General features: G+C 46.8%; 1 protein-coding gene across 2 annotated transcripts; it reads left to right on the plus strand.

The window, feature by feature from the left end:
* The first annotated feature begins 995 nt into the window (after window positions 1–995).
* Window positions 996–15,203, plus strand: Tnfaip3 (TNF alpha induced protein 3). 2 transcript variants are annotated; one of them, XM_059272690.1, is made up of 9 exons: window positions 996–1,252; window positions 4,713–5,025; window positions 8,635–8,825; window positions 9,602–9,749; window positions 9,892–10,062; window positions 11,599–11,779; window positions 11,979–12,868; window positions 13,652–13,833; window positions 14,385–15,203. In XM_059272690.1, exons 2-9 carry the CDS (start codon window positions 4,731–4,733, stop codon window positions 14,667–14,669), a joined length of 2,343 nt encoding a protein of 780 aa, XP_059128673.1. In that variant the 5' UTR covers window positions 996–1,252; window positions 4,713–4,730; the 3' UTR covers window positions 14,670–15,203. The 2 variants fall into 2 exon arrangements, with proteins under 2 accessions (XP_059128673.1, XP_059128672.1); XM_059272689.1 differs by lacking the exon at window positions 996–1,252 and having other exon boundaries at window positions 4,617–5,025.
* The last annotated feature ends 6,708 nt before the right edge of the window (window positions 15,204–21,911 follow it).

A 21,911-nucleotide genomic window follows, 5' to 3' on the forward strand; every position in this document is an offset into this window, starting at 1 on the left:
GTTTCTTTGGGGTGAACTAATTCTCAGGCCTAAGAAAATAGCTGTAGACCGACGGGGAAAGCCAGCGATGAACTTGGAGGACAGAAATGGAGGAGAAACGGAGCGAGTGGAGGGTGTGTGTGTGTGTGTGTGTGTGTGTGTGTGTGTGTGTGTGTGTAGGGTGGATTTAATTCTCTCTGAAATTGCCCTTGGTGTGTGTGTGTGTGTGTGTGTGTGTGTGTGTGTGTGCAGGGTGGATTTAATTCTCTCTGAAATTGCCCTTTGTGTGTGTGTGTGCATGTGTGTGTGTGTGTAGGGTGGATTTAATTCTCTCTGAAATTGCCCTTGGTGTGTGTGTGCATGTGCGTGTGTGTGTGCAGGGTGGATTTAATTCTGAAATCGCCCTTGCCCCTGGAACTCCAAAGCTGCAGGACCGTGGGGTCTGATGTCTCTGTGCATTGCATCAGCCTGGAGCTGGGGCACGGGGAACCCTGCTGCTTCTTTCCTCGCAATCCCCTCCGGGATCCTTCCCGAGGGCTCTCCCTGAAGTGCTCCTCACGTGAGCAAGCCCAGACTTCAAAGCCGGCCTCAGGCCTGCGGTCCGGGGTGTCTGGGTGGTTTTTAGGGTTTTCTCTCTCTCTCTCTGGTTTCCCTTCTTTTTCTCACAGCTGATTTTCTTCAGAAAAAGATGCTATTAAAAAAAAAAAAAAAAAAAAAAAGACCCGATTGCATTTCCAGTTCCCATCACCGCGATTTCCACATGGATGTGACGTGGAGGCCAGCTTCCGAAATGCCCAGGTGACTCACGCGGGGACACCCCGGGGCGGGACCCAGGAGTTTCTCCGGGAGGAGGGGGAGGAGGGGCGGGAGGAGGAGGGGCGGGGGGAGGAGGACAGCTTGGAGCGCCCTCTGCCGGCCGGCCGCCGGCGCGCCACGCGGGCGTCACGTGACTGGAAAGTCCCTCGGAAATCCCCCTCGCGGCGGGCGACGCGTACAACTGAAAGGCAAAAAAAGGGAACTGCCCAGTCGGCTGCCTGCGCGCCGGAGGAGTGCCACGGGCTTGCAGGGCCGCGGGGGCGGAGCGGCGAGGCAGGCCGCCGCCGAGCCCAGAGACGTGCACACACACCCCCACCCCGGCCAGACAGCGAGCCCGACCGGGCGTCCATGGGGCTCCGCCTCGGCCCGACCCCTACCCGGACCCCGATCGCCACCGCGCCCAGGGACTGACCGCCCGCCGCTCGGGCTCTGCCGGGGCACCGCACGGCCCCAAGAGGTGAGCGGCGCTCCGGGATGCGGGGGTGCACGGCCGGCCAGCGGGATGCGGGGGGTGCACCGCCCGCGGGGTGCATGGCCACCTCGGATTCCGGGGTGCACGGGTGCCAGCCCGGTGTGGGTCTGCCTAGCTCTGGCTTTGCAGGGGTCCTGGAGAGAGAGGGTATTGTTGGCCGGAGCTGAGGTCCCCAGGTGCCAGGTGTTGAGGTGACAGCCTTGGGTTTCTCCAGCCGGCTAGTAAGCTATTCCTTTCCGGTCCTGCAGGGTGACCTAAGCTGCAGCTGACTGATAAATAGTCAACCTTAGGGCCCCTAGGTCGTGTGGTCGTGGATGATTTGCTCCTTTCTCTCTCTCTCTCTCTCTCTCTCTCTCTCTCTCTCTCTCTCTCTCTCTTTTGGAAAGCAAGTGCAACATGCTCATAGGCACGTAGACCTTGCAGAGTCGCGCTGGAGTTTCATCCCATATTGTGCATAACCAGCTCAGCAGGGGATGGGTTTCTCAAAGGTCACCAACTCCGACCTGGAGGCTTCGGTCAGAGAGCCTTCCAGGAGACAGCTTCCTCAGACCCAGTGATCTGTGGGAGGGGGTGTGTTGGGGGTGGTTGGGAGGGGCTGCGAGATCGTCGTCCCCAGTTGCTGCAATATAAGAAGAGTGTGCATGCAGAAATGGGGCTCTGGCCTGCTTGTTGAGGACTCCACTTTAGGTGGCACCTAAGACTCCCTGCTGCAGCCCGACCCCACACTCAGACAGTGGTTGTCAGTCCGGGTCGTCCCACATCCTGCCACCTGGCCTCTCAGGAAAGCTGAGGTATTAAGGGCTCTTTTCGGGGCTCTCTTTGTTTTGAGTTCTGGTCTCTGATCTTTCTTTGGAAAGCTAGTCTGGTCAAGTGTCTGGGGGGGCACCCTTTGGAACTGATCATTGTTAATTAGTCTTGTGTACGCTGATGTCCCAGATTATTGAGCAGCCAATCAGGTCTCCAATCTCATTGTCTGAGATGCTTCTTGGATCTTTTGCAATTCTCTATATGGTGTTTTGGAGGGGTACTTCCCAACAATTGCCCGAGGTATCTGTTGATAAATAATACATAAGTTTCCACATCGCAGACAAAAAAAAAAAAAAAATCTGCTCAGAGTGGAAAAATAAAACCCGGGGAAAGACTTTGATGAGTAAGTTCTGTAGAACCTTATTGATCCTATGACAAAAATTGGGAAATTTATCTGTCAGGCAGTGAGGTAACAAATATATTTTTAAAAGTTAAGGGTAATGCTGTATTTTTTTTAACGCGTAAGACATTACAATAATGTCAGGAAAATTTATTCTCTGAATGTGGGGAAGTCCAAGAACTGGAAAGTTGAGCAGTGGTTTAGATTAGTTTTCAAAAGGCACTTTTGCAGGCATTGCAAGGCAGAGCCTATGAATGGGATCATAGTGGGCTAGCAAATATTGGCATTTGCATGTCTGGCATATGGTTTAAAGCCCCCACCATTTTTAGATCTACACTAAAAGATCTTTAGTGTAGAATAGTCAGAAAAACAGAAGGAGATGCAGCTCACTGATGGAAAGTCTTTACACCTCCTTGTCTGTTACCTAGGGCTACTGTTAGGAGACCAGCAGGGCATGGGTATAGGGAATAGGAAGACTTGGCTTCTAGGCAAAGCTGAGTCCTGGGGCTACTGGACTCGAGGTGGGCTTCACCTTCATTGCCTTGGCTGAAAACCTAGTGGCTGTGTGATATCAAGGCTGGAAGTGAAGTCACAGATGTTTAGCTATTAGCATCAAGCACACAGACTGGCCTTAAATAGGTGGTCTGCATTGCTGGCTGCATGGATTCATGATGGATGGATAGATGGATGGATGGAGTAATGACATTGTGAAAGAGATTGTTGCTTCATCACCAAGGAGATGTGTGTGTGTGTGTGTGTGTGTGTGTGTGTGTGTGTGTGTATGGTTTTGCATTCCTGCAATGTTTTTGCCTAATTCCAGTTGCAAGGAATAACTGGCATCAGACAGAGAGAATGAGAGGCCATAACTAGCATTTAGATCGAGAATTCCAATGCAAATCCCCAGTAGCCACCTCTCCCTTTCAAGCAGGGCACAAGAAGTTCGACCACTTTATCGGGCTTCAGAGAACCTGGACCCACCCAGGAGTGGCTTCTCTAATCTCTGGGTTTCTTCTTCTTCTTCTTCTTGCATAGTCATAACACTTCTTTACCTGGTGAGTTTGCCTTGGCAGAGAGCGTGATGCCTAAGTGGAATTCAGCTTTGCTGTGAAACTTCTAGGTGCTCTAAATCATTGTTGTCTTCTAGGAAATTAGGTTGTGCAGCCAAGTGCCCTGTTAAGGGTCCATGGGGACTGTGAAGCAGAACTGGCTTAGCGGTGCTCCACTCTGGAAGGATGTCCCTGTGCATCACTGTGCATCCTTGCACAACCGGCTTGGGTGGTCGTGTGGCTGTTCTTCTTTGTTCCGAGTAGTACCCTGGCCGAGATATTTTTCCTATTTGCTTCCAGCTTTCATTTCCTCTACCTTTGATTGTACTTGATCTTCTAGGGTGAAAGGGGGGCGGTGTTTCTAAGCATTGGTACCTGGATGTCAGCAATAAAAGTTGGTGTCGGTTGAGTTGAAATCAGAGAGCTCTCTGGTGTCTACTGTTTTTTTGGATTTTTTTTTTCTGGGAGGTGTGATGTACTTCATTATTACTCTGCTTTTTTTGTCTCGTGTTGTGAAGTTCAGTGGCAGGTTTCTGAAGTAGAGCTGACGTTTATTTGCTCTTAAGATTGCAAAGCATCTTGCCAGAAATAGGCTTTATTTTGTTGATGGTTACAAAACAATCCTGTATTGACTCTTTATAAATATCACAAACTCTTTGAACCAAGTATTTATTACCTTTCTTTGGGGCCAGTACCAGAGAGGAAATCCCAGGCAGTAGCTCGATGCCACATGGGATTTCCATCAAATATTTGCTGCCTTTGCAGCCTCAAGAAGGGGATGTTTGAGTGACCTGGATCTAGACTCCGCTCAAGAGCCAGGACTGAATGGTGGTGGTCTTCAGTGACAGTCTAGACTTGGACTCTGATGAGCTCTGAACTGACATTCAGAGGTCCTGGGTGACATCCGAGGGTTCTGAGGTTGGTTTGTGGAGCAGTACCTGTCACTGACAGACAGACTTGGCTCCCTGACAAACGTTACTGAAAGCATGGGTTATTCCCCTCCTCCTCATTACCCACGCTCCGCCTTCCTTCTCTTGTTTAGACTAATCTTTAAAAGTGATGTAACTTAAAACAGTCCAGTGTGAGTTAATCTGCAGGGCCAGCTAGTATCCTGGGAGAAGAGGTGACTAAGATCTTTTGCCTAGAGATTACAGTAATGACAAGGTCAAACACTGGGGTTTCTTGCCGACAGGTACCTGGGAACAGTGTTCAAGGCAGGCTAACGGAATGGGCTTTTCCCCTTCCTCTTCAGGCCTTGTCGAGGAGGACCATGGCTGAACAACTCCTTCCTCAGGCTCTGTATTTGAGCAATATGCGGAAAGCTGTGAAGATAAGAGAGAGAACCCCAGAAGACATTTTCAAGCCTACCAATGGGATCATTCATCATTTTAAAACCATGCACCGATACACGCTGGAGATGTTCAGAACGTGTCAGTTTTGCCCACAGTTTCGGGAGATCATCCACAAGGCACTTATTGACAGAAGCGTCCAGGCTTCCTTGGAAAGCCAGAAGAAGCTCAATTGGTGTCGTGAAGTCAGGAAGCTTGTGGCTTTGAAAACCAATGGTAAGCCTTGCTCCTTTCCTCCAACACTAACCTGGGGGGAGGGAGCTGTTTCTGGTGATGCTTCCCCATTCATAAAGTTTTAATGGCATTAAGCAGACACCTATAGAAACTCGGTTGGTGATAGCCATGAATGTGTTTGATAAGTCTGCTGTTGTACTGAGGCAGGATTTCATTGTGTGACCTAGGCTGGTTTTGAACTTGTGATCTTTCTGCTTCCATCTTCCGAGTACTGGGATGGCAGGTGTGCATTATTACATCCAGTTGGTGAATATTTTTATTTAAAATGTTTTCTGAGTGTGTGTGTGTGTGTGTGTGTGTGTGTGTGTGTGTGTGTGTGTGTGTGTGTTAGGGTAGAGAAGACATGAAGGCTCATGGAATGCATTTCTAAACCCCATGCCCCAGTTGGGGGATAATCTTCCTAATGCTTACACTGGTCGAATCATCTATAACCTTCACTGGCCAGAATGGAAAGGATTGAAAAGGTTTTAAGTTCAAAAGGAAAACAGAGTGCTGAAAACCGGAGACAGTTGTTCGCCACTGTCGTGAGAGAAAGGCTTGTGATGTGCTTGCTCTTCCTGAGTTGATGGTATTTTCTAGACTCACGAACAGGTGGATGCTGAAGACAAGGGATGCTTTTTGTTCTTACTGGGTTCTGTTGCCTAAGCTAATGAGAGACATTTTTTCTGCACTGCTCTTGGTATGAAATCAAGTGACGTCCTTTACCACTATTTTCTATTTCAAGTTTTACTGTCTTATTTTTTTTTAATCACATCCTTTGTGTAAGAATATTGTACATTGGCAGAAACATCCAGTGATATTGTTTCATGCAGTTACAAAAATTCTGCCTTGAGGGTGTAGACATTTATTCTAAGAGCAGAGATTGTGTGAGATCAATTAAGTACTTAAAATGCTGATAAGGGTACAGTCTCATTTTCTTGTATCAGTGACTACATTCCCTGGGTCGGAATAATACACCCAAGAGTAGAAAATCCTCGTTGGCAGGAATGGTGCTAGGAACGTTAACTTAATAACTTAATTGGTACATTAACTTCGGCTGTTCTTGACTTGAGTAACTTGGTGATGGGTTGATGTGGGGTTTTGTTTGTTTTGATTCTGGGGACTCTTGTATATCACCTCTACATCTTCCCTATATTTATGAAGCTTAGACTCTTAGAAATAGAGTCAAAAGAGAACTGGAGACAGTGAGTATCTACATTGTTCTTGGCATTAAGTCAAGCGATGCCTAGAAGTAGATAATTATGTTAACTTGTCATCAAGGGGCTTACATACCTGACAGTTTGTGGTTTTTACCATGTCCCATTTTGTTACAGAAAGAGAGATGGAGTTGAGAGAATTAGAAATGGGGTAGAGAGAGAAAAGCCTTATCTGCTTTACCACTCACCGAATTAGCAGACATTATATAGTATTTCCCTAACAGAGGAAATCGCTGATTTCCTGTAGGAAAGAAAGCAGGGTAAATGCTAAACACTTTGCCATTTAAATCAACAAGGATTCAGGATACATCTAAACCTACAAAAGCAAAGGTATTTTGGGAACATGTTGGGGGAAATATGGACCTGGGGCCCCAGAACCCTAATTTTCCTGCTTGGAAGAGCAGTTCTTAAAATCACGAGAAAGGGAGAAAAGACCTTGGGGGGAGGAGGGGTGGGAAATGGCGTTCTGCCTCTTTATTATTATTAGCAACTTTTCTTTCCTTTTAAAATTCCTTCCCCTTCGGGAGCCTTCCTTCAAAGGCAGGTCTGTTTGGGGAGGGGGTGATTCAGGAGCCTGCATTTGAGGATATGAGACTGTGGTGAATGAGGAAGGGGTAGGGTGGCATAAAATTGAAACTTCATGAAAATTCCAGCGTCTATTGGCTGCTGCGGCGAGCTCCCTTGTCTAGTGAGTCGCGGGTTCCAGCTCAGCCTGGCCACACCCACTTGGAAAGTCCAGGGTGCAGTTCGCAGTTTAAATGTCTACACACCAGAACAAAACGTACAATTGTTGCTCAATTGCTAGTCAAATATCTTCCGCACTGGGGAATTCCACATGTTACTTAGGGAATTTTATACTGGTGCATCTCAATAAAGAACTGAAAGTAAGCCCAAGAAGGAGAAAAAAAGCCTTATCTTTGCTCTAGATTTTGCAAAGGGGAAATTTCAACAGAACGCAGTCCTTGCCACACCTCGGCCTGACACTGGGCTCAAATGGTCTTCTCTGTTCGTTACTTCTGGGAGTTGTTTGAAGCGTGCAGACTGAAGGAGTACTGACTGGCCCTGGATATGTATTTGACAGGCTGTTGTTTACAGTTTCACTATAATTAGAGTTTGATGAAATTTCAAATAGCTTTATTGCTTTACTGACAGAATAATGTAAAAAAAAAAAAAAAAACAAACAAACCAAAAAGCCCACACTTTTAACTTTTCTAAACTTAAAAATATGTACTACTTTCCAAAGGAGAATGAAGAATTGACTAGTTTTCTATCAGACTGTCCCCCCACGTGTTTACTGTTGGGGGCATGAAAAAGAATGCATTCTGAGACTGAATGTAACTCCCTGATAGAGAGAGCCCTTGCCTAGCATTCATGAGGCCCTGGGTTTAATGTCCAGAAATGAAAAAAGTACAAGAACAACCTGAAAGAATACAGTTTGTTGAATTGTGACTTTTATCCAGGAAAAGCCACAAATGGGTGGAAGAAAATTAAGACTTGTCTTTTTCTCAAAATGCTAGCCTCAAACACTGAATTATTTTCAGTGTCGGCATCTTTTTAGCTTTTAGTTTTTAATTGCTTATTGATTGACTGACTGAGAACTGATTGGTTGAGACAGGGTCTCGTGGAGTTCAAGCTAATCCTCAATTCACTCTGGAGCTAAGGATGACCTTGAACTTCTGACCCTCCGGACTCTGCCTCCCAAATGCTAGAGTTACAAGCTTTCACAACCATGCCTGGCTGCCTTTTAGTTCTTTCAAAGGGGCTTTACAGTTGTTTACAAGCAGGTTCTCACAACGCCCTGGAGGCTGGGGCAGGGCCTACAGCAGGCTACAGGTCATTTGGTACTGTCAATCCTACTTGGTAAACTAGGAGAGGAAACTCCCAGGTCCCCAAAGCTGAAGTGGAATGACCAAGTCATTTACCACTGAGTCATAGCCTGACCCTATCTAGTAGGCCCAGCGCAGTGGCTTCCTGGTGTGTATATTGCCCTGGGTGTGAAACCTTCCTTAGAACTAGAGAGCAGGAATGCCAGGGCCTTAGCCAGCAGGCCAAAGACCAATAGGAAGAAAGGACTGTAGAGTTCATAAGCTGGTGCCCACCTTCTACACAGCAGAAGAGACTTTCAGGAATGTTCCCAAAGTCATCCAAACCGGTTAGGGACAGAGCCCCTGCTACAATGGAGGCCGTCTAGCTCCACCCCCTAAACAGAAGAACAAAAACAAAATTTTTTTTTCCTTACATCTGCCATCGCCTGTGGAATGCTATCAGCTGGCCCTTGATGAGGAATCAACCATACAGTCCTCCATCTGTGGGCTTAATTTATCCCAAAAGCCTTTGCAGGGCATTCACTTGGGGCTGCTTAACTTTGCTCCTCACGGCTCCCTTCTGTCCTCAGGTGATGGAAATTGCCTCATGCACGCCGCTTGTCAGTACATGTGGGGCGTTCAGGATACGGACCTGGTCCTGAGGAAGGCCCTCTACAGCACCCTGAAGGAGACAGACACACGGAACTTCAAATTCCGCTGGCAGCTGGAATCCCTGAGATCCCAGGAATTTGTGGAAACGGGACTTTGCTACGACACTCGGGTATGTTATGTTCCTGTGCGACAGCCCCATGGTGGACAAAGGGTACTCTGGGCCAGTCCCTGTTCCCTGAGGAACATATGACTTACCAGTCATATGAGTTGAGCTAAGCAGTGCACACTCAATGGAAAACACCCAGAACCTTCTGTGGGATTAACCCCAGGCATTAGCTACTTACAGCTCCGGCTTGTGGAGCAGCAGATTCCTGGGTGTGCATTTCTTGGTCAGGTCTTCCAACTGTAGCCTTTCCTCAAGGGACGTCCCTGACTTCCCAGCCAATCCAGGGAAGAGTGTACCCCATCATCCTCATGCTTTTTTTTTATTCTGAGCTAGGATATTATGTAGCTCAGGGTGGTCTTGAACCTGCTATATAGCAGAAAATGACCTTGCTATGTAGCTGATGATGATCTTCCTGCCTCCACCTCCACAAAAGGGTTGCAGGTATACACCACCATGTGATTTTATGGGGTGCTAGATATCAAACACAAAGCTCCATGCATGTTAGGCAAGCACTCTCCTAACTGAGCTATCCCCCTGCCCCAGGCAGGGAGTTTTTCTGAAAGCAAATGCTGTCTGTATCTCCCAGCAGCTTTGAGTTTCCTCTGCAAAGAAAAAAAAGGAAAGGAAGGCAACCAGAATTAGGGAGAGGATGAACATTTGCAGGGTTGTTCCAAGGAAGGAGAAGAATGGGCGGGGTTCCTTCAGGGGGCAAATGCAGGGTGACATCCGCCAGACCTGCTAATCCATTCTTTCATTCCTCTCGTCTTCTGTCCCCTTAGAACTGGGGTGACGAATGGGACAGTTTGGTCAAAATGGCGTCAGCAGACACGCCCGCCGCCCGCAGTGGACTTCAGTATAACTCCCTGGAAGAAATCCACATATTTGTCCTCAGCAACATCCTCCGAAGACCCATCATCGTCATTTCAGGTGAGGTGCCTCGGAGTTTCTTGTTTCCCCAGATGCTGTTCAGCCATGATGCTTTAGCTCTGAGGATAAAACCCCGGCTCCCCCCCTGCAGCTTCCTGGAAGTCACCCAGGGTCTTAACTTCGTTTCTCTTCCCGTTGACAGACAAAATGCTAAGAAGTTTGGAATCGGGTTCCAATTTTGCTCCCTTGAAAGTGGGTGGGGTTTATCTGCCTCTCCACTGGCCAGCCCAGGAATGCTACAGATACCCCATTGTCCTCGGCTATGATAGCCAACACTTTGTACCCCTGGTGACCCTGAAGGACAGTGGACCCGGTAAGAAAACATCAGCTCCTATTATTCATAACCCTGTTGGATCCTGGAGTTCCAGGCCTTGCTCTTTTGTTCCCAGCTGAACTTGTTTTAAAGAAGTCTGTCATTTTGTCATTTGCTTACTCAAGAAAGATTCATTCTCCCTAACGTGAAGTGCTTGGAATCCATCTCATTTCAGAGTCTAGGGTTGGGGATTTAGCTCAGTGGTAGCAAGGCCCTGGGTTTGGTCCTCAGCTCCAACAAAAACAAAAACAAAAAAACAGATTTCAGAGTCTTTCATATTCCTGAATGTTTACATAGACTTCACCATCTGAGCATCCCTAGTCAGAAATCTCAATGCTCCCAAATCCAGTCAGATTTGTAGATTGAGATTTTCAGACTGGAGTTGTACGAGCTGGCCCAGGAGTAATGCAGTAGCAGTAAACGTACTCTTCCCACATCTCTGTGAGTGTGACTGAGGATGGACTTGCAGCATGGTAAACACAGGTTGGACAGTCATCTCTGCATACTTCCACCCCTGTTGTTGTTACAACATGACAAATTAAGGGGTGCAGAGCCTCGGTATCTGTCATGTCTGGCACAGAGCAAGTAGATGTTTGTCACGTTAGCGATTATTATAATACCTGAATGTATAGTAAGCAGCGCGCTCGGTGCTCCAGGCAACATTCTTTTTCATTCCCCTAGCATCCCTGTGAGATGCTGGCAGGAGTTGTCTTCTTGTATCAATGAGGCCATGGGATCTCAGAAAGGTTAAAGGGCATGGTTAGCTTGACATCAGCAAAGTCAGGATTCTTAACTCAGGTCAGTCCGCCTGGGAGGCCTTAAATTTAACCAGTTCAGAGCTCCTGTCTCCTTCCTGTGGTCACAAAATCAGCTTAGGCGACCATCACCAGACGGATGGACGAAGAAACTGTGACACGTATGGACAACGGAATTTGACTCAGCCCTAAGAAAAAAAAGGGGATTTTTTTCATTTGCAGAAAAAAAGATGGAGCAGGAGATAATCATATTAAACAAACAATATAGACTCAGAAAAACGACACATTTTCTCTCATAGATGGACTCTAGATTTTTTTTTTTTTTTTTAAGGGTACAGGTCAAAAGCCATGGAGGTAGAAGGCGACAGATTTTGAAAGAAGCAGAGGCAGGGGGAGGGGGAGGGGACAGTGAAGCTCAAATACAGAGCACATTTACATACGTGTTCAATAGCACAAAAGAAAGTACAGAGTCTTTGGATGCTAAACAGAAACTAAAATCACCTCGCAGCCTTTCGGCTACAATAAACATGTAAAAATCACAAATCAGAGAAGTCTGCCAGCACTAGGCTCCTTGGCATCCTGTGAGCTCCCTGGAAACAAGACATTTATTTATGTTAGCGTTCACCACATTTTGTCCTCCTGTTTGGCTTTTAAGTGTGCCTTGGATGATGCTTTCTGTATCTTCAAATTCAACTCATTCTATATGACCTTACGCGCAGCATCGTTTAGTAGGGATAATGTTTCACTCACATGGCTATTTTTGTTTCTTTTTCCCCTCCAGAAATCCGAGCTGTTCCCCTTGTTAGCAGAGATCGGGGAAGATTTGAAGACTTAAAAGTTCACTTTTTGACAGACCCTGAAAACGAGATGAAGGAAAAACTTCTCAAGGAATACCTGATGGTGATGGAGATCCCCGTGCAAGGCTGGGACCATGGCACGACCCACATCATTAATGCTGCCAAGTAAGCAGACTCCCTGGATTTGTCTTCTCCACCTGAGACCATGATAGGAAGTGTGCCGGGCCACACCAGGCCATAAGCCTGCATTTCGGTGCTGGTTTTGTGCCAGAGACTACCTTCAGGAAGTGTGTTCTAGGAGCTAATGATGTAAAGGCGTGCGTTATTGGGAATCACCACTTAATTTTCCCTGTTTTCTTTTTAGGTTGGATGAAGCTAACCTACCCAAAGAAATAAATCTGGTGGACGATTACTTCGAACTCGTTCAGCATGAATACAAAAAGTGGCAGGAAAACAACGAGCAGGGCAGGAGAGGGGCACATGCGCAGAAGAACCCTTTGGAGCCGTCCACACCCCAGCTGTCCCTCATGGATGTAAAATGCGAGACGCCCAACTGTCCTTTCTTTATGTCCGTGAACACTCAGCCGTTATGCCATGAGTGCTCGGAGCGGCGCCACAAGAACCAGAGCAAACTCCCAAAGCTGAACGCGAAGCCGGGCCCTGAAGGACTCCCGGGCGGGGGCAGCTCAGCCTGGAGCCCGGAGGAAACGGCTGGAGGACCTCATTCGGCCCCACCCACGGCACCCAGCCTCTTCCTGTTCAGCGAGACCACCGCGATGAAGTGCCGGAGCCCCGACTGCCCCTTTACGTTGAATGTACAGCATAATGGATTCTGTGAGCGTTGCCACACTGCCCGGCAGCTGAACGCCAGCCAGCTGAGCGCCAGCCACACTGCAGATCCTGGTAAGTGCCAAGCCTGCCTTCAGGATGTCACTCGGACGTTCAATGGCATCTGCAGTGCCTGTTTCAAAAGGACTACAGCAGAGCCTTCCTCCAGCCTCACTTCCAGCCTCCCACCCTCCTGTCACCAGCGCTCCAAGTCTGACCCCTCACAGCTCATCCAAAGCCTCGCCCCACACTCTTGCCACCGAACTGGAAATGACGTCCCCTCTGGCTGCCTTTCCCAGGCAGCACGAACTCCCGGAGACAGGACGGGGACAAGCAAGTGCAGAAAAGCCGGCTGCATGTATTTTGGGACTCCAGAAAACAAGGGCTTCTGCACGCTGTGTTTCATCGAATACAGAGAAAATAAACGTGAGTGAAAGAAATCATAGACTGCCTGTGGCGGTAGTTGCTGCCTAGAAAGGGGCCTTGGGATGCGAAGAAAGTAGCAGCCTGTCCCAGCAGTCAGAGCAGTTACCTCTCACTGCGCCTTCCCATTTTGGTTTGTGCTTGGGGACAGTCGCTGCTGCTCTGCTGTTGTGCCTGAAAGCAGGAGGCACGATCTCATGACGTCAGCTCTAGTTACCACGTACCTGACATCAAAAGTACCCTATAGATATCATTCATGCTAGCCCAGGATGAACCCACGATGTAGCCCAGGCTGGCCTCCGAGTCCTGTCCATCTATTTGCTTCTGCCCCCTGAGTGCTAGGATTTTAGGCATGTGCTGCCACACCAGGCTGTGAGGGTGGGTTTAATAAGGCCACTGAGCGTCTGCTATCCATGTATATAGTTTAGGCTTCAGCACCTTTGGTGAGGTAGTCTGAAAAGGGCTAGCAAGAGACGGGAAGTATTTACTGCCACCAGGGAAACGTGTGTGGCTTGGGAATCTCTAATTCAAAGGGCAGGTGGGCAGTTGTTAGTGCCTGCTCTTTTGTTCTCTGATCAGTGACCCACCCCGTGTTCAAAGCGAGAGGCCACTTTAAGCCAAAGATGTTCGCTAACGTTACTTTGCTGAGTTTCTGAAAGTTTGGCCTCGAGTACATGTTGAAGGCTGTTCTCACCTACGCTGAGAACCCATTCCTTCTCTGAGGTCCGTGTCTGTGTGTGCACGGTAACCCACACGTGGTACTGAACGGCATCCACTCCTTTGTAGAGTTCGTCGCTGCCCCTGGGAAAGCCGGTTCCACAGCCTCCAGGTTCCAGAACAACGTCCCGTGCCTGGGCAGGGAGTGCGGCGCCCTCGGAAGCACCATGTTTGAAGGATATTGTCAGAAGTGCTTCATCGAGGCTCAGAACCAGAGGTTTCACGAAGCGAAAAGGACGGAAGAGCAACTGGTGAGTCCTTGGGCGGAGCTGGCCTTCTCTGGTGTCAGGTCCCCCATCTGTGACAGACGGGGTGTCTGTCTCCTTATGACAAAGGGTCCCTTTCAAATGTCGTCTGCTGGAAGGGAGCCTGCAAAAACCAGCCACATTCTGTTGGCTCACGAGCTGGATGTACTGCACAGCCTAAGACACTTAGAATTTATTCGGAAATGCTAATACAGTCGGCCATAGAGTGAAACCTCTGTGAGCATCCTGAAAGCCAGGAGACCTCATAGATTTGAAGGAGAAGCAGACTTCTCAAACAATCCTTTATCCTGAACATCCTGGATGCTTCCATGTACTGGCATAGCAGGAAAAAAAAAAAAAAAAAAAAAAAAAAAAAACCTTCCTCGGACTGGGTCAGCTTCTGCTAGGATTGGTGGGGAGCTAAGGGTCCTCAGTGGCACATACTTGCTCCTCTTTCTCAGGCAGGTCAAGCCCTCTGTAGCATCTGTGCTGTTATTTGAAATCCCCCTCTGGTCTCCTGAGAAACGTAACACCTTTTCTCTGCTCTTCCCACTCAGAGATCCAGCCAGCGCAGAGACATGCCTCGAACCACGCAGGGAGCCTCCAGGCCCAAGTGTGCCCGGGCCTCCTGCAAGAACGTCCTGGCCTGTCGCAGCGAGGAGCTGTGCATGGAATGCCAGCACCTGAGCCAGCGGGTGGGCTCTGTGGCCCACCGGGGTGAGTCCCCTCCCGAAGAGCCCCCCAAACAGCGCTGCCGGGCTCCCGCCTGTGATCACTTCGGCAACGCCAAGTGCAGCGGTTACTGCAATGAGTGCTTCCAGTTCAAGCAGATGTATGGCTAAGTGCAGACGAGTGGACTGGCCCAGCGAGAAGGGGCCTCAACCTGCCAGCCAGAGTGGTGCTGTACTCCAGACCCCTGAGTGCCATAGGAACGGTGGGCCCTAGGACAGTGGCTGCAAGTGTCTTTGAGCAAAGGAGACAAGATAAGCTCTTCATCGTGGCCGTGACATTCAGGTTTGGTGACCAAGACTATGCCCAGGTGGGCTGAGGGTTGACCTCGTGACAAGCAATGCATGATGTCAGGTTCAGCCTGAAGCTGTTGCTGCTGCTCATCTCTACCAGGAGGCTGGGGAGGTCTTCAGACGTGGAAGGCATGCGTGCTGGGACTGGTAACAGTTCCCGTGCCCACCTGCCAGGAAACAGGAAGAAAGGCACATGGGCAGGCGGGTTGGAGCCTGAGACCATCTTACTGCACCCCCCGCGCCCCAGAAAGCTGAATCCTCCGAGTACCAAGGCCCTCCGCAGGAAGCTCGAGGAAGCTCAGGGAAAAAAGATGTTGGTAGAGCACATCTGTCGTGGTCATCATCGTCGTCGTCGTCGTCGTCGTCGTCAGTGGGCTCCCCAACCTGCCTACTCGGTTCCCGAGGCTCTGCAGGAAAGCAGAGCCACACACAGACTGTGACCCTGAGGCTGCTGAAACAGAACATGTTCACATGGAGACCAAACAAGCTGCTCTTGACTGTATGGATGCACCTTTTAGACAGCAGGACACCTTAGTGGGAAGACATGTTACCACTGGTCATCATTGTCTTCAGGTCCAGAGAGATTGGTTTGGAGTGAGGTGTGTGTCATCAGCGTGTGTACATATGTAATATACCCTTATATTATGTATGAGGGAGTTGTGGTTTTTTAAGCCCTATAGACAGTAAGAAGACTGAATAATAATAACCTATTTTCTGGTTGTTGTCAGGTTGCCCCTTGGGTATACAGCTTGTTACGTGAATTCAACAAGCGGCCTTCTTAAAGGGAACCCTCACTCTACGTTATTTATTATGAACTTCAGAGTTATTTAAATGAAGATTTTTTTTCTCCTGCAGTATTCTCTTGGAATAACATACTTGCTTTCTGCCACGTTCTGGGAACCTGGCAAATTCCTGACCTCGGGCTGTGGTGGGGTGGTTGTCTGCTCCCGACTCATTGCCTCCCCAGGAAAGAAGGGATGGCTTTATGAATAAAGCCTGTCGAATCTGACGCTTCTCCTGACTCCCCAGCTGCCCAAGACAAAATTGTTGTCTGTCTTCTATCGATGCTTCGAAGCATCCTACCTCTTTGAAGAGAAGATAGGGAGGGTGATAGTGGGGAGGGACACAGAACCATGTGGCCTTTCGTGACCTTTGCTTGCTCGGTAAATGCTGTGCCCTTGGGGTACTGAATAGGAACCCCAGCCTCAGGACCGCAAAGCCAGTAGCCTTGAGGATGAGAAGGTTTCTGTCACTGGCTTGTAGCTTTTCTGTGTGCTTTGCACTTGCCTTAGGAGGGAGGTGCATTTCTCCCAAGGGAAGGGCTGACATTCTGGGGTCTAACCCAGCACCTGAAGATGCTTTTGATGTATAACTCTACATAGCCTTTTCTCTCCATAGCTGACACGTGTCTTTCCCCGACTTACGTCTTTGTCCATTTCTTTTCCAAAGATGTCAAATACAGTGCAGCGTTTTCATCTAGTTCTTTCCAAGTTAATAGGCTAATATTTTGTGTCTATTGATATTTTCATTCTTAATGTGAAACTATGAAATTATTTATACTTATTATAGAAAGTATGTGAAATTTGCACATTTAGTTATCTTTCATAGGATGGGATCTAACTGTTTTGGATTTCTTCAGATTGTCTTAAAGAACTGTAACTTCACAAAAGTCAATATTAAAAAAATAAATTATTTAAGAACAAATCCTGATGTTTTCTATTGATGAGTGTTGGGAGATGGGCTCAAATGCGAAGAAGCCTTTGGTGTACAATGAGCCACGGGTGCACCTTGTTCTCATAGAAAGAGAGATGGCTCAATCCATAAGTGCTTGCTGCATAAACATAGGAGCTGAGTTCAATCCCCGTCACCTTTGTGCAAGCCAGATGTGATAGCACATGCAGTTGCACATGTGTGCACACACAAGAACACCTAACACACACACACACACACACACACACACACACACACACACACACACACACACGAAACACTCAGTGGGTGAGAATAAGGTACTCAAGCACGGGCCTTGGGTTTAATAGTGATGGCACAGAAGCCAGGTAGATGGGCAAGAGCTTCTATCCCTACGCCACTGCTTCCCAACCTTCTTAATGCTGTGACCCTTTAATACAGTTCCTCATGTTGTGGTGACCCCCGGGCCATAAAATTATTCTGTTTCTACTTCATAACTGTAATTTTGCTACTGTTATGAATCATAATATAAATATCTGATATGCAGGATGTCTGATGTGCAACCCCCAAAGGGGCCGTGACCCACAGGTTGAGAACCACTGTGGTCCCAGGTCTCCAGAGACTGGCGGAAGCACTCGTGAGATAGAGAAATGAAGCAGTAAGGAGAGAGTGACAGGGCAGGAGGAAATCATCAAGAGGAGCACGGGTGTGAGAGTCCTGTGTCAGGCTGGGAGGGCAGAAGAGTTAGCCTGGCTGTGATAACCACCAGAGCAGGAAAGTAAACCCACCCAGTGGGAAAATGAACCGTTTTCCTCTGCTCACCTCTCATACCGTAATCGCCAACACAGGCTTCTGTGATCATTCAAAAATGTTGGACAATACCCTCACCAGGTAACAAGAGTTCAATTCCGCAGTGGCATCCTCTAACTCGGTACTGACAGCGTCAGATTAATGAAATTCAGGGTTCAGTCCCCCACACCACATGCCAGTCTCAAACCCCAGTATCGCTGTCTGGGGGACCAGCCTCCAGCAGCCCAGGACTCAAAGGCAATCCACGGAGTTGACGTGTACTATGACTTTTTAATCTGAGGGGGTTAGGGAAAAAGACACTCACACACTCTCTTGATGGTTTCCTTCTTTATTCTTCTGTATTCTTCATTCTGTGTTCTATATTCTCCTTTCTTATCTCTATCCAGAAATGTCCCTTCTGTCTCTCTTGATGTTTTCCTTCTCCTTCTAACTCTCTTAATGTTTTCCTCTAATTCTCTCATTCTTGATGTTTTCCTTCTAATTCATTTTAACTCTGTTTTTTCCCTTATAGCTTATATACCCCAGCAAAATCTTTCAAGTAATATAAAAATTACAATGTGGTTACATTCTATTTTTTGAGTGAATGATTACAATGAATGCAAGTAAAAAACAGCATGTTTCCCATGTCCCTTACATGATTAAGCATTTTACATATTACAGGTGAAAAACAAACTATCCCTAAGAACCCATGTACATTCACACCCAAGCAACTTGTTGTAGATTAACAGAGTGTAAGCAAACAAGATATTCTTTTACTGGCAGGCTGTGTTTTGCGGTTACAAAGAAAGGACCAATCACTTTATTACTTACCTTGAAAGGTAATCTTATAAAGAATCTTAAAGGAATCACAAACCTAAACTTTTATACGTAAAAAACAGTCAGCTCTACTTTAAATCTTTAAGGTACATACCCACTCATCAATAGTTTTTTATATCAGAAGATTGAGAGCAGAAATGGGTATAAGGAATTAATCATCACCTTTGGTCAACAACCAACCCTAGCAACAAAGGCACATCAGCTAATGATAATTGGGCTCCTTTGTTCTTGTTCCCTGACCTTAATGAGTTTCTCACTCAACTATGTGCCTTTCTAAAACTTAGTCTCCTTGGGTTTTTCACCTCAAAGCTATTTGACAAAAACATCTTAATCTAGCCTTAAGTTATTTTCAAAGCTTTGTTTCAGCTATGATGCCCTTTGAAACCTGTGAACACATCTCCCAACATTAAGATTAAAAGAATTTAAGCTAGCTAGCCTATTGGGATTCAATTGTTTTTCTTAATTATTAACCTAAGCCACAGTCTATACGGCTCCTCAATAGAAACTCGTGTGTTAAAGCTGTATGACACCTCCTTGTTTTACTTTTTATCATCAAAACTCTGTATAAACTAACATTATTGTTATCAATTAGACAGTACGGCTTATTATCCTCCATAATAATTCACAGGTAAAAATGCCCAGTAGGACAGGATGTTTCCAGGAGATAAACACACTACATTACAGGCAGTAGGGATCTCCCCAAACCCATTCTCACCATGCCAGATACCAGAGAAAGATGGCAGCACCAAACATGTAAAGGCACAGCAGAAGCAAAAGACACTCTGGATTCTGTGGTCTCAGGGCCTTGCCTATCTGAGATTCACCCATCAGGGATTTTTCTCCTGGTGGGCTGACATCCTGAAGTCAACTGCCATCTGCTGCTCCTCTGACATGGCCACTGGCACCATGCAGGTGGATTTTACCTGGTGCTTATGACTGACCAGCAAAAATAAGCCCTCCCTCCTCAGATTTGATTAGTTTTCTTCACCTGCCATAGGTCCCAGGGAAGCATATTTGTTCTTTTATTATAAAGGATGGATACAGATGATAGTAACATACAGCTCAGTATCCTGGAGGCTCAGAAGCCTCCAGGCCTTCTCTGAACTGACCACCTTCCAGGCACCTCCATGTATTTAGCTCTATGGAAGCGTTTTGAACCCTGTCCTTCAGGGTTTAATGGATTCTTCACTGCATATGCTATGAAAATGAAAGCAAGGACAATCGTGAAGACCCATGGCGGGACAGAAAGAATCGAACCTAATACTGATAGACGGTCTGGAGAGACTCAGAAATAAATGCCTGTCTACTCATAACAGTCTCTGCTTCTGAATGGCGTGGAGCTGTTTCCTTGCAGGCATGGAACAGGACACTCTGTAAGCTGCGAATATGATGCTTAACACTGATTGTCAACTTGACAGGATCTAGAGTCACCTAGGAGACACACTTCTCAGCGTGTCTGTGAGGGAGTTTCTAGATTGGTTTAACTGAAATGACAAGATGCACTCTAAACGTGGTTGGTACCATCCATAGGCTGAGGAGTAAAAAGGAGAAAGGGAGCTGAGCACCAACATTTACTCTGTCTGCTTCCTGACTGCAGATGGAGTGACCAGCTGCCTCATGCTCCTGCCATGACTTCCCTGCCATGAGAGACTGTATCCCCAGAGACGGTAAGCCAAAATAACCCCTTCAGTCCTTAAGTTGCTTCTTGTTGGATATTTGGTCACTGTACTAAGAAAAGTAACTAATAGCAAACAAGATAGGTCAGATAATTTCTTTACGGCCAGCTCCAAGACAGAAACTTGGGATAAAATTATAGCTTATTTTTGAGCTCCCTTGAAGACAAAGTTTTATATCTTTAGTTTAGTGAGTTATAAGGCAGGAACCATGGAGTGTGGCCCCTACTCCCACCTACTACAAATGTATGGGAAACTATGTTAGGCCACTGCACAGCTCCTGGAGTCTTTCATTGAGTTCCTCAGGTAATTTAGACCCATGCCTTTAAAAAAAAAAATTATCCTAAAAACACTTTTAGCTTGTGAAAAATTATAAAATAAAAATTCAGTGAAGCCGGGTGGCGTTGGCACAGGCCTTTAATCCCAGCACTCGGGAGGCAGAGCCAGGAGGCTCTCTGTGAGTTCAAGGCCAGCCTGGTCTATGGAGCGAGATCCAAGACAAACACCAAAACTACACACAGAAACCCTGTCTCAGAAAAAAAAAAAAAAAAAAAAAAAAATTCAATGAACTCTCTTCTAGCAACATTTTGTTAAATATGTTTCTTCTGCTTCAAAATTATTTGATGAATTGCCTGAAGGAAGACCCCAGTTATTGTGACCTCACACCCACAAACATTTCAGTGTGTATCTCAAATTCATAAGAATGTGTTCCTTTCCACTCCTAGCTTAATGACTTCCCATTCCTTGTGGTCCAACCCATAGTAGGTCAGGACACCGTAGTTTAATGAGCAATGTATTCTGAGAACTGTACCATTGGTTGATCTCATCACTGTGTGACTGCCAGAGTAGTCTCACAGAAATAGAAGTGGCTACCACATGACTATGTGACAAAATTTTATGGGGCCACCATTCCGTGTCATTGGTCAAGCTAGGTCATTGCAAGTTGTATTGCTGGATTCTAATTTTCAAATTATCTACTACATAAAACAAGGTCTTACTGCTCCTGATTGTTATTCATAAGGATATTTTACTCTCTAATATTCCATTTTACTTTTACATACTATCAATTTGTTGGAATGATTGAGGCACTTGGGGTTTTTTGTTTACTCTGTTTTGTTTTTTTGAGACAGGGTCTTGCTATGTAGCACTAGCTAGCTTGGTACTAACAATGTGGTAAGTTGTCCTTGAACTCAAGGCAGTTTTCCTGATTCAGTCTTCCGAGTGCTATGGTTACAGACATGTGCCATCAGGCCTGGCCTGAGACAGTTGTTCTACAGAATACCCCTCATTCTGAACTTGGATCCGTGCTTGCTTGTGGCATAGTTAATTTGAGCCTTCTCTTCTATACTTGCTATTTGTGGCTCAGTGATGGGAGTGGGTGTCCTGTTGCAGTCCATCCTGTCTGCCCTGTGTGAATACTTACCCAGAAGATCATAAACTCTCAACAGAACCCTCTCCTTTTTTTCCTCCATTCTTTCTCTTACCTCTCACTCAACATGATAAATTACAATTCTTTGGGCAGCATGATGAACATTAGCATTTGACCATAACTCACCAGGATTTCTAAAATAAGAAGTGACATAATTAACCTCTGACTCAGAGGATGGCTTCCAGACAGGGGAACAGAGAGAGTTGAAAAGACACCAAGGAGTTGGTTAGAGCAGGGCTCCTATTTGAAGTGGGTGAACCTCTGGGGTTATGTGGTTCGCCATTTTATGTTACGAGTACGTTTATTTTTAATGTTAAAGTGGGGACCCTGACCTTCTTCAGAGCGGTAAAGAAATTATTCCCCCCAAAAGCAAACAGTTCAAAAACTTGGGTAGAAAGAAGTTATCATTGCCTCAGTTTCCCAGAAGTTCACCCCTACTGCTGCAGAATGCCATCTCTATACAACACAGGACGACATATACAATCCTGCCCACATGGAATTCACAATGCTCAATGTCTGATTCTTCCTATGCTTGAGGGGACACTATCCTTTTCTTAGCCACCTCTATATTTTCCCCCACTCCCACATCCAACACCTGTGGAGTGGATCTCAAACTCCTCCCTCCCCTCCGTCCTGGACTTGAGT

Source organism: Peromyscus eremicus, chromosome 8b (genome assembly GCF_949786415.1).
Source record: "Peromyscus eremicus chromosome 8b, PerEre_H2_v1, whole genome shotgun sequence".
In the NCBI taxonomy this organism is placed as follows: Eukaryota; Metazoa; Chordata; class Mammalia; order Rodentia; family Cricetidae; genus Peromyscus; species Peromyscus eremicus.

What these genes read in the sequence shown, in the direction of transcription:
- Tnfaip3 (XM_059272689.1), top strand. Translation starts at nt 4,617, where the DNA reads ATGACAAGGTCAAACACTGGGGTTTCTTGCCGACAGGTACCTGGGAAC. An exon ending in GACTTTGCTACGACACTCGG is followed by an intron (nt 8,826 to 9,601) that starts GTATGTTATGTT and finishes CTGTCCCCTTAG; the next exon opens with AACTGGGGTGACGAATGGGA. An exon ending in CCTGAAGGACAGTGGACCCG is followed by an intron (nt 10,063 to 11,598) that starts GTAAGAAAACAT and finishes TTTCCCCTCCAG; the next exon opens with AAATCCGAGCTGTTCCCCTT.